The following is a 16,614-nucleotide window of genomic DNA, read 5'->3' as shown; positions in this document are numbered from 1 at the left end:
AAATGTTAAGCAATTTATTTTAAAATAGGTTTAGCTTACAAAAAATCTCAGAGTTTCTCACACATTTTAAATCCGTTTTTATCATCGATGTCATTGGTATCTTACATTGAGACACATCTCAGTGAAAAGAGTGATGCAGGTTAGATTATTAACTCAGGTCTGTGTTATGCTTATTTTTTTTTTTAAGTTTTTCCCAGTCTCCCTTTCATAAGTGCTTTTTAAGATACTAAGAATCCTGTTTGTGGCTTGAGGCACCTCACTGATTATACTCCGTTTTATACAGGGCAGGGTGAGGCAGGAGGGCTGTAGTCAGTTCCAGACCAATGTGAGCTACATAGCAAGACCATATCTCAATAAAATAAAATGAAATTCATTGGTGGTGGCACAAGTTAATCTTCCCAGCCCTTGGGAGGAAGCAGCAAGAGTTCAGAAGTTTAAGGTCATCTCTACTGCATAGCAGCTGGAGGCCATTCTGGCTTGTTGGAGCCCTATTCTCAGGGGAAAAAAAAAAAAAGGAGAAAGTTATTTTTTACGGGTTAGAATGACAAAAAGTAGCTGGGTGGTGGTGGTGCATGCCTTTAGTCCCTGCAGAGGCACGAGGATCTCTGAGTTCAAGGACAGCCTGGTCTAGAGTGAATTCCAGAACAGCTGGGGCTACACAGAGAAACCCTATCTTGAAAAAAAACAAGAAAAAAAAAGAAAAGAAAGAGGAGGAAAAAAGAGAAAGAAGAAAAAAAGAATGAAGGAAGGAGAGAGAAAGGAAAGACACAAAGGCGAGAAAGCGGCCCAGCTCTCCCAGCAGCCCGGGTCGGCGCGAGCGCTGCTTGCCGAGGAGCCCCGGCAGGAGGCGCGCGCCCGCAGGGGCGGCCGGGGACGCGCACGGCCGTCGTGCCGGAAGCGCGCGCCTGGCGGGGCTGGAGCGGCAGGTGCACGCGCGGGGCCCGCGTGCTAGAGCGATGCGCGCGTGCGCTCCCGGGTAGCACCCGACCCAGCCTGCGCGCCCCCGGCCCGCGCGCCCCCGGCCCGCAGCGATGTGGCGGCTGCGCCTGCTGGTCCTGGCGGTGCTGGCGGCGGGCAGCGCCGAGGCCCAGACGAACTCCAGCGAGGGTGAGCTTCCCGAACTTGCCTCCGCTCCCACAGCAAGGCCGCAGGCTGCCCGGCTCTGTGCAGCCCTCCTCGGTTGCAGACGCGCGTTAGACCGCGAGTTCGGGACCGGGTCCATCCTGTCAGCGCCTCCTCTGGGCTGGGAGCCGGGAAGAGATAAGTAGCCCCCTTTGAGGCATTCTTCCCGGCAGGGAGCAGCCATGTTTGTGGTTTTAATTGGACATACTGAAACGGCCTTTTAAACTGAATTTCGGGGAGCACTCCTGTAAGCGCAGCACCCCGGAGGCTGCGACAGGAGGATTATGTGTTCGAGACCGGCCTGGAGACTGAGCGTCAAGCCCATACTAACTAAAACCAAACCCAACCCGTTGGCTACGGGGCAGCTAAGTCTATCGAGGAACTAAGGCGTTCCGTGCAGTAGTAGCTGGCTTTGAAACGCCAAAATCTAGATGCTTTTCAACTGGGTGACGATTTGCAGCTTGAGAGGAAAAACGAGCCAGTGATGGGACGTGAAATCCTAGGTCGTGTGTGAGTGAGAGGGGTATAGCGACTGTTGGGAGGGGACCGGGGCGTTAATGGGAAGCGTGAAAAGCACTAATTGTGCCAGGCTGGTGGTCACGTGCTGTTTCTGCCTGCATTAACTACATTCCTTGTTTAAAGCCCGAGACAAGTAGCAAATACAACAGTTTTCTGAATGATGGGATCGGTTTTCCTAGATGTTTGTCTGTGAAAAGCCAGGGTTAGTACCACATTTTAGGATCTTTGAGTACAACTAAGGCCAGTACTGAAAAATACAAATATTTGTGTGTTGAGTGTACGCACACACAGCCTTCTATTTTCTAGAAGAAAACTCTGGCTTATAGTAGAGAGGAAGCGTCGACCTCTGGCCCTAGCGGAGTATTCTAATCCTCAAAGCCCCCCCGGAGATAGCAATCCAACCCTCAGGAGGCTCAAGATGAGCATTTACACAAACTTAGCAACACCTGGTGTGTTGCCCTGCAAGTTGCATGACCCCTGCACTTCAGCAAAGCCACTTTCTGAGAAGACTATCTTGCCCAGGGGTCTGGGGATGTAGCTGAGTCGGTAGAGTGTTCTTGTAGCATTTAAGAAGTCCTGGTGCCTTTCCTGAGCATCATATGGACCTGCTGTGGTGGTACATGCCTAGACTCCAGCATTCAGAATGTAGAGGACTAAGAGAACAAAGTCAGATTCAACTATATAAGGATTATGAGGTCAGCCTGGGCTGCGTGAGACCCTATCTCACAAACAAACAAACAAAACCCCCCAAACCAAAACCTTTCACAGCATAAGGTTCTATATTTATTCTATGAGTCCTTGTCTTCGGAATATCCTTCTGAAGGTGGGAGAGAGGGAGGGTTGAGTTTGGCGTTGATCTTGAAGAGCTCCTGAATCTGGAGGGCCAGGAGCCAGAGCTTCTATTTCCAGTGTGCAGTTTCAGTACTTAATATCCAGAAACTTTTCACAGAAGTCAAGAAGGAGAAGAAGTAAGTCAAGGATTAGTTTTGTTTTGTTTTCCTCACACTGTCTCACCTCTGATTATGGCATGTCACTGCTGCCACGTGCTGTTCTTTCTGTCTTAAGTTAGTGTTGTTGTGTGCAGGGTGGGGGACGGGACTCGGGGCCTCAACAGCTGTGTGATTATAAAGCTGACATCCCCCATCTGGCTGGTGAAATGCAGCTGGACATTACAGACAGTCGAAGGGTGAGCCTCCCATGAACGGCCGAGCTGGGGTTATGGTACAGGTGGCAGGAGCTGTAACTTTGTACATTAGAAGGATCTGTCAGCCTCAGCAGGATGGGGTCACTGAGGCCCTGAGTGTCAGTGACTGGATGTTCAGTGAGGGCTGGGAGACAGGTGGACATTCCGGGTCCAGGGGCTCATCTGCGTGTCTAGTCACCCACTCTCTGCTTGCTTAGGTGTCTTCATTTTTGTTTTAGATTCATGCCCGGTCGCTCACCTAGAAGCCCACTCTTTAAGAGCTGAGTGGGGCCCACATTTTGTACGAGGACCCTGGGCCACTGGTGTGGATAGGTGCATCTGATAACTTCCTCCCAACATCCCTGAAGCGCCGTGTGCTCACTGTGGTGGGTCCTTTTGGCTTCCAACATTTATTTTGTGGAGCTGAGGGATGAAGCTTGGTCTCTGCACACACCAGACAAGCAAGTCACACTGAGCTAGATCCCCAATCTTTGCCATCAGAAGATAAAAACAAAAAACAAAACAAAACAAAACAAAAAACAAACAAACTTTAGGTGAACGTGATGCCGAGCACTTCAGAGGCCGAGGCAGGAGGATTGCCTCCAGTTCGAGGCCAGTGCAGGTTACACAACAAGACCTTATCTCAAAACAAACAAACAAAGAACACACAAGCAGATACAGATTGTAAGGGATAGCTGAATGACAACCAGTTCAAGTAGCCAGGCCGTTGTTGCCCGGAGTGTTTGGACTGAGGAGAATTAGTCCAATTAGGAGGGATACGATTTGTCTGTGGTGCTCCCAAAGTTGGCTGCTGTGTTAGCTAGCGCAGACAACAGAGGGAAGTCTGAGGTGCATTTTAGTAACGCAGTCCAATAGGAAGTTGGTGGTTTTGAGATAGAGGTCTGATTGGGAAGGAGGAAAAGAGTAGGAGTGGAAGGTCTTCCTGGAGTGGAGTTAGCGGCAGGGAAAAGCGACTCTGGCTGATGAAGGAAACTACTTATTGTGAAAATAGAAAAACTGTCCCTCCCATCCCGATGGTGGTTTGGGTTATTTTTAAAATGTCAGATGAAGCAGAGCCATAGATCTCCCAAGTACAGTTCGAGTAAGCACGCCATCTTGACTGAGCTGCCCACTTTGTAACCTCCTTTGATGTGCTGTCTGTTTCCCACACCCCAGTCATAAGATCTAATTAGGCCAGTCAAATGTTTCTGGTGACTCCTTCTCCGGATGGCTTGGAGGCAAGGGTAGGGTCCTATTAACTTCTCCAGGAGGTATTTTGGATATGTCTTCTCTTGCCTTCTCTTGCCAAGCCTCTTGTGATTAGGAATTAAATGCGGCTTCCAGCCAGGTTGGGTGTCTCAGGCTTGTCAAGACCTAGCTAGCTGGGAAGTTGAGGCAGAAAGACTCCTCTGTTCTTCTCTCCCATTTCTGGGTTATTTTTGGTGACCCTGGGAATTGAACCTAGAGCCCTGTGCAAGCATCTACTATAAGCCATGCCCCAGGCCCCACCTTGAGTATCTTTCATGGAGTCTCTGTGGAAGTCTCCTCAGTGCAGCTTATGATAGGCAGAGCATCTCTGGGAGGACACGTTAACCCTCTACCCACTAGTGTCTTTCTGGGACCAATCTGAGGATTCCTGAACATTTTTGCATCTTCAAAGCACTGGCAAGCTACAGAAGTTCATGACTCTTGCTGTGCAGCACCTGTAGGTTTATAAAACCATCTTGCCATTTGTTGAGTGGTTTCTGTTGCACAGCTGCTTCCCTTTTACTGAGAGAGAACAAGAGGCCCAGAGGAAATAAATACCTTGCCTTAAGTCACAGAGTTCAGGCAGTGTTGAACAGGCATTTACTGCCAAGCCACTGGTACAGTGCCAGACACTGGATCATTAGATATGACAAAGACCTGTGTAGCCAGGAGGGAAACCACGGGAGCTCGGGTTAAAACGTAACCTTCTGTACAAATTGTGCAATGGGTTCTTGTCCAGGGAATCATCCCCTCCCCCACCCCCAACACACACCAAGCAGCTCGGTTAATAATGGATATGTGAGAGTCTCTCTCTTATTCACCAAACTTGATGTTAGCAGTTCTCAGTTACTTTCTGCTTTGTTTTCTGAGACAGGGCTAGCCTTGAACTATACATAGCTGAGGATGACTTAAATATATGATCCTCTTGCCTCCACCCCTCTCCCCAGTGTTGGATTACAGCACCTAACACTTGGTTATATATCGCTGATGCACAAGCTTTGAGCATGCTGGTTGAGCTGGTCCAGCCCTCTCCCAGCTGAGCCACACTCACAGCCCCTCCTCATGATGGTTGAATGAATATTTGTTTTCAAGTTCCTGTCTGCAGCTATTGCTAGGCGTTTTCATTTAAGTGGTATGGGTGATTCTTGGCAAGAGACCACACCCACAGACAACCAGGGTATATTGTAGTTTCCGTAGGATAAGGGCACTTCATAAAAACTAGAAAATGTGATAGATGGTAAGAAACTGTATTTGAAAAAGAGAAACACTCTAAGGTAGCTGTTCATGTTACTGATGTTAGAACAACAGGACCAGTTTTTAGATTCCAGACTCCCCACACGCCTTCACTATCTGTCTTCAGCAGGTTCCTGCTGCAGGGATGTAGGGGTGGGGCCTCGGTGGAGCATCACGTCTGAAAACGCAGGCGCTCTTTCTTGTGGTTCCGAGGAGCCTGGGTGAACTTCCTGAAGTCAGAAGCACAGGCTTCAGCTTGGAATTACAGTCCTGCTACCTAGGTTGTGTCTCGGGCTCTTTGTTTCAGTTGTGACTTTTTAGATAGGAAGACAGCTTAGGTACACTTTCACCATAAGGACAAAGGTCATCTGTTATACCATGACATCAAAATAAACACATTAAGTTAGTTACCTGACCCATATGCTTTCTGGAACATTTTCCCACAAAGCAGAACTATTTTATTTTTATTTGGGGGAATTTTTGAGACAGAGTCTTTCATAGTCCAGGCTGGCTTCAAACTTAGTGTCTAGCCTAGGATGGCCTTAAGCCCTGGTCTTCTGGTCTCTGCCTCTGTGGTGGTTTGAATAGAATCTCCCTGATAGACTTAGGTGTTTGAATACTTGGTCCCTAAGAAATGGCACTATTAGGAGGTGTGGCCTTGTTGGAGTGGGTGTGGCTTTACTAGGGGAAGTATGTCACTAGAGGCTTTAAAGTCTTGGAAGCTCAAGTCAGTTCTCTTCTCGCTGCCTGTGGATCAAGATGTAGAACCCTCAGCTCCTTCTCCAGCACCATGTCTGCCTGCATGCCGCCATGATGACCATGGACTAAACCTAGGAACTTGAAAGCCAGCCCCAACTAAATGTTTTCCTTTATAAGAGTTGCTCTGGTTATATCTCTTTACAGCCAAAGAAACCCTAACTCAAAAACCTCTGAATGTTGAGACTAAAAGTGCACATGCCATGCATAGCAATTTTTCTTAGTTTGTTTTCCACACTAGAAGAGCAGTGGCCATGTTCATCAATGGGTGCAATCATGATTGATATGCCTGCACAATGGGACGCTCGGCAGCTTTACAACGGGCCAATTAGAATCCCCAACCCCAACCCTAGTAGTACTGATATGGAGCTCACACATGCTAAACAAATACTCTCTCACCAAGCTCCAGCTTCAGCCCTGAATGATCAAGATTGACGTATACAGATGCCTAAGACCTAGTGAGCGGTCTGTGCCTATGTTAAACATTCTTCTTGCACATGTGGAAGTAGGTAGTACAGTCTGACTCCTGATACTGAATCTTCAACAGAGTTGGTCTCCATACCCACGAGCTTTACATCCTGCAGATTCAACTACCTGCAGAGGGAAAATAATTTTTTAAAGTGTATCTGTATCAAATGTGCACAGACTTCATGTTACTGTTCTCTAGCAATATAATGATATAGCACTTGTGTTAGGTATGTAAATAATCCACAGATAAAGTGTGTGGATATATGTCTGTCATAACACCATTTTTAAAAATACATATAGTGTGTGTATGTGTGTGCACATGTGCACGTGCGTGTGTGTGTGTGTGTGTGTGTCTGCCTTATTTCCTTGATAAGAGCCTCTCACTGAACCTGGAACTACACTGGTGGCCAGAAAGCCCCAGGGATCTTACTACCCCTGCCCTCCATAGCATAGAAGTTACAGTGTATATGGCTGTGCCTTGCTTTTCATGTGGGTGTTGGGATTTGAACTCAGGTCCCTCATGCTTGCTTACTAAGTGCTCTTACCCACTGAGCCATCTCTTCATCTCCTATGGTATGTACCATCTTATGTGAGACATGGGCAGGGGTTGGCAGTTGGAGAGTTTGGGGCTTGTATCCTGTGGATGCTAAGGGGTGATGGCACATACACCCCAGTGTCAGCTGTGGGGATGTTTGCCCTAGGGAAGGCAATGGGCAAGTGTCGAGAACATCCCTGTATTGTTTAGTGTCTTTTTTCTTTCTAAGTGCTGAGAATTGAACATAGCTGTGTGTGTGTGTTCTTCTTGTTGTTGTTTTAACAAATTTAAAATGTAGATTCAAGGCAGAACTTGAATCTTGAGGTCATCAGAAGCTTTTGTTAAATCATAAAATTTCTGATAAGACCATTTTAAAACTTGAAAGAGAGTATGTATAAAGAAGAACCATTTGACATAAACTCTCAGGGATGCTTGTTTTTAACATTGATCGTGTTATCAGTGGCCACTTTCGTAATCATTTTAACTGCTGTAGTCCTGTTTCTTTTCTAAAAATTTATTTTATTTATTTTATGTGTATAGGTGTGTTTTCGTCTGCATGTATGCCTGGGCACCACATGTGCGCCTGTGCACCATGTGTGCCTGCCACCTGCGGTGGCCAGAAGAGGGTATATGATTCCCCGGAACTGGATACAGGCAGTTGTGAGCTGCCATGTGGGTTCTGGGAACTGAACCTGGGTCCCTGGCAGAACAGCTGGGCTCTAACTGCTGAGCCTTTGGTCTTGTGGTTCTTCACTGTCTTTCTAGTGTGTTGGGATCTTGGAGAGCGATTCTCACTTCTGGGCTGAAGAGAGAGGTTAAGGAAAGTTAGCCACCAGCATATCTCTAGAGATGGCTTCCGTGTCTTCCAGGCCTTCTGAGCTGTTCTGGTGCAGAGTCTATGTCCTGGGAAATAACAAGGGTTACTGCAAACATCTCTAGAGTACATTGGAGGAAAGCCCAACAAGACATGATGGCTGGCATCTCCGATAGAGAAGCTGTAATGAATTTGCTTAATCGGATTTTGGGCACGGACAGCTACTTCATAAGTACTTGCTGATACTTGTCAACTGGAGAAAACAAGGGAAAAACGTGTCTGCAGAGAGGAGCGGGAGGAGACAAAAAATGAAACCAGAAAATGGAGGACAGAAATGTGCTCCTTGCACAGGGAAAGAATGCTGGCCCCTGAGGGCCAGGAAAAGTATCCCCTCACCACCACCACTTCTTCCCCCCAGCCGACAGGCCAGAAGGCATATTTGTGTTGTTTTTAAGACAGGTTCATTTTTTAAAAATGAATTTTTTTTTTTTTTTTTTTTTGCCATTTTTATACTAGGTTTGGAACTATCAGTTGGAGACTGGTTGGCTCTTAGAGATATAACTGAAGACAGTGACTCTGTCAGTAGTCACAGCTCAGCAGGAAAGATAGGGCTCCCGAGGCCCTCTGCTACCCGTGAGGCTGGCCTTGTGCAGGCTTGGTACAGGTGACCATGGCTGTCGTGAATCAGGATTGCAATGGCTTCATCTTACCAGGCTTCAGCTTAAAGTTTCATTATCCTCGTCGTGACACTCATCACTCAGACAGCAACAGGGTCTTGATCTGTGTACTTCAGGCTGGCCATGTACTCGCATAGATTCTCTGCTTTAGACTCCCAAGTGCCTAGATAGCAGGTTTGCAACAATATACCTGCCTCTCAAGGGGTTTTCCGAGGGCTAAATTAGCATCGTACATTTGTTTATGAATGAAATTTCCACAAACTGGTACTAGAGGTACAATATTGTAATGAGAAACTTTTCCCATTGTAGGTTTCCTCGAGTTTTCCGTGGGAAAATTTGCGTACTTCGTGCTCAGCAGGCCCTTTCCGCAGGAGGCCGTCCTGCGACGCGTTTCAAGCAATGTGACCTTTCTTCTTTTCCAAATACACTCACAGTATCAGAACACCACAGTTTCATTTACTAAGGTAAGTGCAAGGGATTGTTTCAGTAAGAAACAGCATCTCTGTAGTGTTGAGTCTTGTATGTTATGAGTGGGCCTGGTCTCCATGCGGCAAGGTTTCAGCCATCTTTAGTTGCAAGACCTCACTGCCTGGGTTGTCCTCGGCGCCTGCGCTGCCCTCCGTTTCCTTGACTCGCAGACTATGTAGGTGAACAGAACTACCCAGGGGTCTAGAAATGACTGTGACGAGCAGAGCTCTTTCTTCTTTCCTCTCTGATAGCCACTAGCATTCTTGGTATTTTATTTTGACTCATTTGATTTTTGGCTGCTGTGGCGTGGGTTCAGAGCAAGCGCTTTCTTGTCTACACCCTGATCCCTGATGTCTTGGTATTAAGAATCAGAAGCTGAGGGCTGAGAAGGCCCAAGGCTGTAGGACCTGAGTTTGATCATAAAAAAACAAAAACAAAAAACAGAAACCAGCCAGGCCTCATGTGGGTTTGTTTCCTTAGGTCCAGGGAGGCAGAAACAAGGCTCTATGCTAATAAGTCTAGCCAATCGGTGAGCTCCAGGTTCAGTGAGAGACCCTGTTTTAAGGAGTCGTCTGCTGGGGATGGAGGGATGGCTCAGCAGTTCAGAGGGCTTGTTCTTGGAGAGGACCTGGGTTCGGTTCCCAGCACTCACAGAGCAGCTCTTAACAATCTGTAGCTCCAGTTCCAGGAGATCTGACCTCCAGGCATGCACGTGGTGTACACTCACACTAGCAGGTGAAGAGAAGCCTGCCTCTGTGCAGGGATCCCCTCCCCTCCCCTCCCCTCCCCTCCCCTCCCCTCCCCTCCCCTCCCCTCCCCTCCCCTCCCCTCCCTGTCTTTTCAGAAAAGGCCTAGCCTGGCCTGGCGCAGAAATATTGCTATCCCTGTCTTTGTGGTAGCACTGCCAACCAAACCTCTCCCCCCAAACCCCCAACCTGGGGCTTGGGAATAGACAAACAGCAGTATATCTCTCAGCTGAGTGTCTGCTGAGGCTGGCATCCTCCCTGGTAGATGGCTAGCAGTTCCTGGTGCAGATGGCTCCTGTCTTTGGGAGAATTGAAGACCAAACATCCTTGAAGAGATAAGTGCCATACTTTGGGCCATGAGAGGAGGGCATTAAGCATTCCCAGACAACTGTGGCCAGGTTGTTGAAACACACTAGTTCCTGATAGCACTTCCCAGGCCAGAAGCTCCCCCTCCTAATTGTGTGATTCTGCTCTGCTGCCTGAACAAATGGCAGTGTGTTTGAAGGACGACTTCCCTGTCACCTCCCCCATCACGCAACCCTGTAATCCCAAAGTCCGAGAATCCCGGTTATGCTTATAGGTGTATAAAAACTCCAAGCCCCTAGGCGTGAGGTCGCACCCCTAACCCTCGTAGTGGGAAGGTTTGCAAACCTTTTATTGAGTCAGACTCAATAAAAGGCTCTTTTGTTACTTTGCATCAGGTTGAGTATTCTTAGAGTTCTTCTGGGAATCCCAAGACCTGGGCATAACACAGGCAAAACACTCGTACACATAAAATGAAACAAATGATAAATCTAAAATATATAAATTAAATAAATCAGTAAGTTGGAGAAGGATAAAGGGTAGTACCCAGTGTCAGCCTCTCTTTTCCACTTGCCACATGTGTTCACATGCGTTCACCACATGTGTGCTCACACACTCTCCACATATATTCACACTTACCACATGTGCTCACACACTTACCACATGTCTACTCACAGAACACACATGTGCTCACACCCACCTGCCACATGTGTGCTCACACACTTGGCATATGTACACAGATACATGTGCATATACACGAACATATACACATGCATACCCTCAAAATCAGTAACTGTGGGATTCGGACATGAGAGAACCTTTCCAGCAAGATGGCATCCCTGTAAAAAGGCTCCCACAGTGCCTTCCTCACTCTGCTGTGTTCGTAAACCATACAACTGGTTGTATTTTGTCACAGAAGTTTAAACTGACTGAGGCAATAATATTGCTAAATTTTTATTTATTTACTTATTTCTTTTGTACAGGTGTTTTGCCGGTATGTATGTGTGTGTATCACATAGGTACCCAGTACCTGTGTAGACTAAAAGAAGGTATCAGGTCCCCTGGAACTGGAATTACAGGCTGTTGTAAGCCATCATGTGGATATTGGGAATTGAACCCAGATCCTTTGAAAGAGGAACCAGTACTCTTAACTGCTAAAGCCATCACTCCAGCCCCCAGTGACATGTTTAGAGAGTTCTCCAGTGTGAACGTGTGGGTATTAAAACATAGATATGAAAACCCCCTAAGGACTTTTTTCTTTTTTGTTTTGAGAAGAATTGGAGGGAGCCGTGCACACTGGGTAGGTATCTCTGCAGTGAATGTGATTTCTCAATTAGTTTCCATGGTGACTTTGCTTCCCAAATGCAGACTCTCCTTCCCAGCACCTCAGGAACAGGCAACGACAGAGGGCTGGTTTTCATTCTTAGACCCGAGCAGACTATGTGCACTTGGTACTTGGAGACGAAAGATACCAAGCCTGTTCAAAGTGTGGCCGTTACACTCTCCTACTCAGAAAGAGGTAATTCCTTGTCCAGGTTCATCTGTGGATATGAGCTTTGTCTGTTTGTGGAATCCTAAGGAAAATTATCCTGGTAAAATTGTTATTACAAGTGTTGTTTATTTAATCAAAGTGTTTCACTGGGAAAGGGGCAGAGAGCTAGTGGGACTGGAAGCTCCTGTTGTGACTTGGGAGACTTCATTCCTTGTTATTGTGGGCAGCAGAGGCAGTAGGCTTATCCTAAAGATGGTGCAGGGTTTGGAGAGTGGTGGGCAGTGAGTGTGTCTTGAACCAGAAAGCAGTGAGCTTTGAACACAGTTTACACGCATGGCTAAGGTGAGTTCAAAGGAAGCATAGTTAGGGGAACAGTGTTGTCCATTTTATCTTTAGAAAGCTGACCGCAGAGGAGCTGTTGATGTAGTGCGGTTGGTCAGTGCTTGCCCAACGTGCATCACACCCTGGGTTCCATCTCCAGCATGGTGTAAAATTGATCATTGTGGCACATGCCTATAATCCAGCTTGGGAAGGTGGAGGCAAGAGGGCTAACAGGTTGGAACCAGCTCCCTGGCGAGTTGAAGGTTAGCCTGAGCTACATGAAGAAGAAAGAGCAGAGTCCAGACTGAGCCTGATGGCTATGAGGGAAGTGAATAGTAGGGTCTGAAAGCAGGTCCCGAGCCAGGCCTGGGGAGGGCAACCGAGGCGCAGCGGCTACACATCACCAGAGAGGAGCCTCCTGTTCGGGCTGGTTTAGATGCCGGGCTGTTGGGTGCTGGGGTAGAATGGAGTCAGTAGTGACTCCTGTGAGGGCACAGTGAGTCTGAGACGCTCATAGGACGTCTCATTGGAAGCACGGCATAGAATGCTGGAGGTTAGAGAGACAGCCGGTGTCAAAGCCACGCCATGCGTGAGAGTGGAGGTGCCTGGGGGAACGCGACCCTTCCTAGTGTTGAGCACTTGTCAAGCACCGCACCTGGGTGACTGCTGGAAGTCCTGCCTGAGCCAGCAGGGGGAATAGTGGATTCCAGAAAAGTCCAGAGACATGGCCAGCGGTGTCTGAATGAAAGAGCAGTGGCAAGTCAGAGGTGTCTGTCGGTTAGCACCCGGTCCAGACAGCACTGGGAGAGTCAGATCACATCGATGGCTAAGCGGAGGGAAGTCAGGAGCTGGAGCTTGGGAGGAGGGCTGGGGAAGTGCACAGAGTGCAGGGATTGAAAGAGAAGGTTTGTGGGGAAAGGGTGTGAGGGAACTGTACCCTTCCTAACCTCAGTCACCGTACAGCGGAAGTGCTGGTGTTCTGTGCTGACACGGCTGTGGGGGACTGTTTTCTGGAGCATGAAAAGGACTCTCGGGTTACTAATCTCACCGTTTTTCATGCAGATCCCATTCCTGGAGGCTGCAATTTGGAGTTTGACTTAGATATCGATCCCAACATTTATTTGGACTATAATTTTTTTGAGACAACTATCAAGTTTGCACCAGCAAACATAGGCTATGCAAGGTAGGCTGCTCTTAGGACTCTGGTAGAGGGGGACCAGAAAACTGCCTCACAGCCGGCACTTCTATTGCAATGTTGAATTGTTTCTTTTTGTTGTTGTTCAAAAGGCGCATATTTAATAAAAGACTTACAGTATAGGAGAAAAGTTAAAGTTGAAAATTAGAATTTTGTACCCTGACCCATATATATGTCAGTATACAATAACTTGGTAATTCAGTCTACCCAAATTTGGACAAAGTTGTATACCTTTTTCTCACACAAAAATAACTCATTTTAGTAGTTACTACTATAACCAATACTAATTTTAATTTAAAATAACAGCATAAATTAGATGTTGATCATTAATCTTTTGCTAATTTTATTATACTACATAGATCTGTATTTCTTGTGACCCAAGAAACATCAAAAATCTAAAATTTGTTCTTAAAAATACAATATTGCACTTTAATTTTTGGCAATTTAATTAAGGGATATTAGAGTAAAAAATCATATATGTACAATTTTTGTCTTGATTTGTAATCAACAAATAACTCTGTGATAAAGTAGAGCTGACAGAAGTACCCAGGATCAAATCGGCATAACTTAAATCTCAGTGCTAATATTTGAGCTGTTCTTTATACTGAATAATCTCCTTAGTCCTTATGAATTCTTTGTTTGAAGAGACAGGTGTGATGGAAGCCTGTTGTGAGTGTAGAAGTGCATCTTAGTTCTGGTTTTAAAGATTTATTTTTATTATTTTTAAGTGTGTATCTGTCCGTGTGCATGTGTGCACATGAATACAGGTACCTATAAAGGCTAGAGGTGCCGGATGCCCCCAGAGCTGAGGGTACAGGTGGTTGTGAGCTGCCTGGTGTGGTGCTGGGAAAGAACTTGGTCCTCTGTAAGAGATGTGTCTGTACTTAACCACTGAGCCGTCTCTCCAGCCTTGCCTTAGTTTTCTCAAAGCATTCAAACATAGAAGACATTCATAGCCCTAATTCCTTACACCTTATGAGGATTTAATTTAGCAAAACTGCCTCAGTTTCTACTTGAATAGAAACAATCAATTGGAAACTCTCTGCCTACCCACCTCAGTGCCGAATGCTGAATGCTCTCTGTCATTTAATCTTAATACTTTCAGGAAGAAGCAGTTGCATTTATTTTACAGAGAGGTTTTCTGAGACCTTTGAGGTTAAATGCCCTCTTCTGGATTCCATGGGTACTCCCCCCCCACACACACAAATAGAATTAAATCTTTTTTTTTTCTTTTTTTTGGCTTTTTGGCTTTTTGAGACAGGGTTTCTCTGTGTAGCCTTGGCTGTCCTGGAACTCACTCTGTAGACCAGGCTGGCCTCGAACTCAGAAATCTGCCTGCCTCTGCCTCCCAAGTGCTGGGATTAAAGGCGTGCGCCACCACTGCCCGGCGAATCAAATCTTTTTAACCACACCACACATGTCAAATAGGAAAGGTGTCATCTCTGTGGGCCTGACTCACATCAGAATCAGTTTTTTCTTTTAACCACATTGGCCTCTCTGTGTGTTATATCAATCAGAAGTGCTGCCATTGTAAAGAATAAGCTAAACATCCCTTATCTGAAACATCTGGGGCCAGAAGTATTTGAAATTTGTGTAGACCTTAATGGTTGAACATCCCTAATCTGAGAACCCCAAATCTAACACATCCTAAACTTCAAATATCATAGTAGAGCCTGAAAAGTTTCAAGTTTCAGATTTTTAAAATTTGTTTAATTTTATGTGGTGGCATTTTGCCTGCATGTCTATCTGTGAGATGGTGTCGGATCTTGAGTTACAGACAGTTGTGAGCTGCCGCGTGGGTGCTGGGATTTTTACCCAGGTCCTCTGGAAGAGTAGTCAGTGCTCTGAACTACTGAGCTATCTTTCCAGCCCCTCAGGTTTCAGACTTTTAGATTAAGAATGGTTAACCTGTACCAAAAACTACTTGGGTGGATTATGAGTAACAAGAACTTACTTATTTATAGGTATTTATTTACTTATGTACATGTGTCCCTGGTTGGCTTGGAAGTTTCTGTGACCAGGCTAGCCTTGAAGTTGCCTTCATTCTCTTCTGGAGCCCAAGTTCTAGGATCACAGCTGTGCACCACACCCAGAAGGTTCCTCCTATCTGCTTTCAGAAGCAGCACCTTTGGGCTCCAGCAGGGGCCTCCTGCAGGCTGCAGGCTTCTTATTGTGTCCTCATGAGAAGAGAAATTTGCCTGAGAGCTCTCTGAGGCTGCTTCTGTGAGGGCACTGATCCCACTCAAGACCCGATTATCTCTTACAGCCAATTTACAATCCTGTCACACTGGAGGCAGGGATTTCCAGATATGAAATCCAGCCAATGGCTGTGAGCCACTTTCTCCACAGTGACACTCAGACCCCATAGCTGTATAGGTGGGATTGTGCCTGCAGAAGTTTGAAAACAGAGCTCTGCCTCCTTCTCATGGAGAGGGCTTGAGCCACCAGAGACGGGCGCTGATGCTCAGATTTGGTTGTCTTTAGAGCTGCAAAGCCCCCACCCTGTGATGTGAGCACAGGCCAGGAGTCCAGATGGAGGCTGCGCTATGACGTGTATCAGTACTTTCTGCCTGAGGGTGACCTCACCGAGGCCTCCCTGCTCCATCATCTTCAGAGGATGGCCCAGGTGGCCCAGGTGAAGGCCAGTGCCGTCAAGGTGAGTCTGGTTCTTGCAGCTCATGTGGCTGGTTTGGGTGCTCTGAAATGATTTAACCTTTGGGGAGAGGCAAGTCAATTTTGTTTTGATTGCCACCATATCTGTAACCTCATCATCCTGAGGCAGGAAAAGAAGTAGATGATAATATTTTGCACACTTCTGCAACTTAGATAAGAACTTCTGGTAAGTGTAAATGGAAAGGTCTAAAAACTGAGAAAGTGCTGAAGGATATACACACTGCTATTAGTATTTGTCACGTGTTTTATTGCTTCTTTCTTACATGAATGCAGTCTATTCTGATCATATTCACTCACAACTCCTTGCTCTAACTCCTCCCACACCCACCCCCCAAGCTCCTCCCTCTAACTCCTCCCACATCTACCCTCCAAGCTCCTCCCTCTGACTCCTCCCACATCCACCCCTCCAAGCTCCTCCCTCTAACTCCTCCCACACTCACTCCTCCAAACTCCTCCTTCTAACTCCTCCCACACCCTCCAAACTCCTCCCTCTAACTCCTCCCACAATCACCCTGCCAGACTTCCTCCCAGTTTCCTGCCAATGTTTGTTTGTTTGTTTGTTTGTTTGTTTGTTTGCTGAGGGCCACTTTCTTAAAGAAAACCAACTCTCAGGGCTGGAAAAACGGCTCAGGTGTTGAGAGCATTTGCAGCTCAGGCAGAGAACTTGGATTCAGTTTCCAGCACCCTCTTCAGGTAGCTCACAACTGCCCATAACTCCAGCTCCAGGGAATGTGACTCCCTCTTCTGGACTCCATGGGCACCCACACTCACAAGTGCACATTCACACACACACACACACTCTTTTAAAAAGGGAAACTGACTCTCCCTACCCTGGAAGGCATCACCTGTCAATAGCTCCGT

At 46.7% G+C, this 16,614-nt stretch overlaps 1 protein-coding gene across 2 annotated transcripts in view; it reads left to right on the top strand.

Moving 5' to 3' along the window:
• The first annotated feature begins 928 nt into the window (after positions 1 to 928).
• Tm7sf3 (transmembrane 7 superfamily member 3) overlaps positions 929 to 16,614 on the top strand; it is a 30,612-nt gene continuing 14,926 nt past the window's right edge. The window contains exons 1-5 of one of the 2 annotated variants that reach the window (XM_034512136.2): positions 929 to 1,107; positions 8,865 to 9,019; positions 11,441 to 11,591; positions 12,948 to 13,068; positions 15,565 to 15,736. In XM_034512136.2, the coding sequence (XP_034368027.1) occupies positions 1,032 to 1,107; positions 8,865 to 9,019; positions 11,441 to 11,591; positions 12,948 to 13,068; positions 15,565 to 15,736 (675 nt within the window). In that variant the 5' untranslated portion in view covers positions 929 to 1,031. Of the gene's footprint in view, positions 1,108 to 8,864; positions 9,020 to 11,440; positions 11,592 to 12,612; positions 12,791 to 12,947; positions 13,069 to 15,564; positions 15,737 to 16,614 lie in introns of those variants that run through there. The other variant, XM_076940850.1, reaches the window with a different exon arrangement.

The sequence above is a fragment of the Arvicanthis niloticus genome, chromosome 9 (genome assembly GCF_011762505.2).
Source record: "Arvicanthis niloticus isolate mArvNil1 chromosome 9, mArvNil1.pat.X, whole genome shotgun sequence".
Classification (NCBI taxonomy): domain Eukaryota; kingdom Metazoa; phylum Chordata; class Mammalia; order Rodentia; family Muridae; genus Arvicanthis; species Arvicanthis niloticus.
The sequence above is the reverse complement of the archived record's forward strand: the minus strand, read 5'-3'. Positions and strand labels throughout refer to the sequence as shown.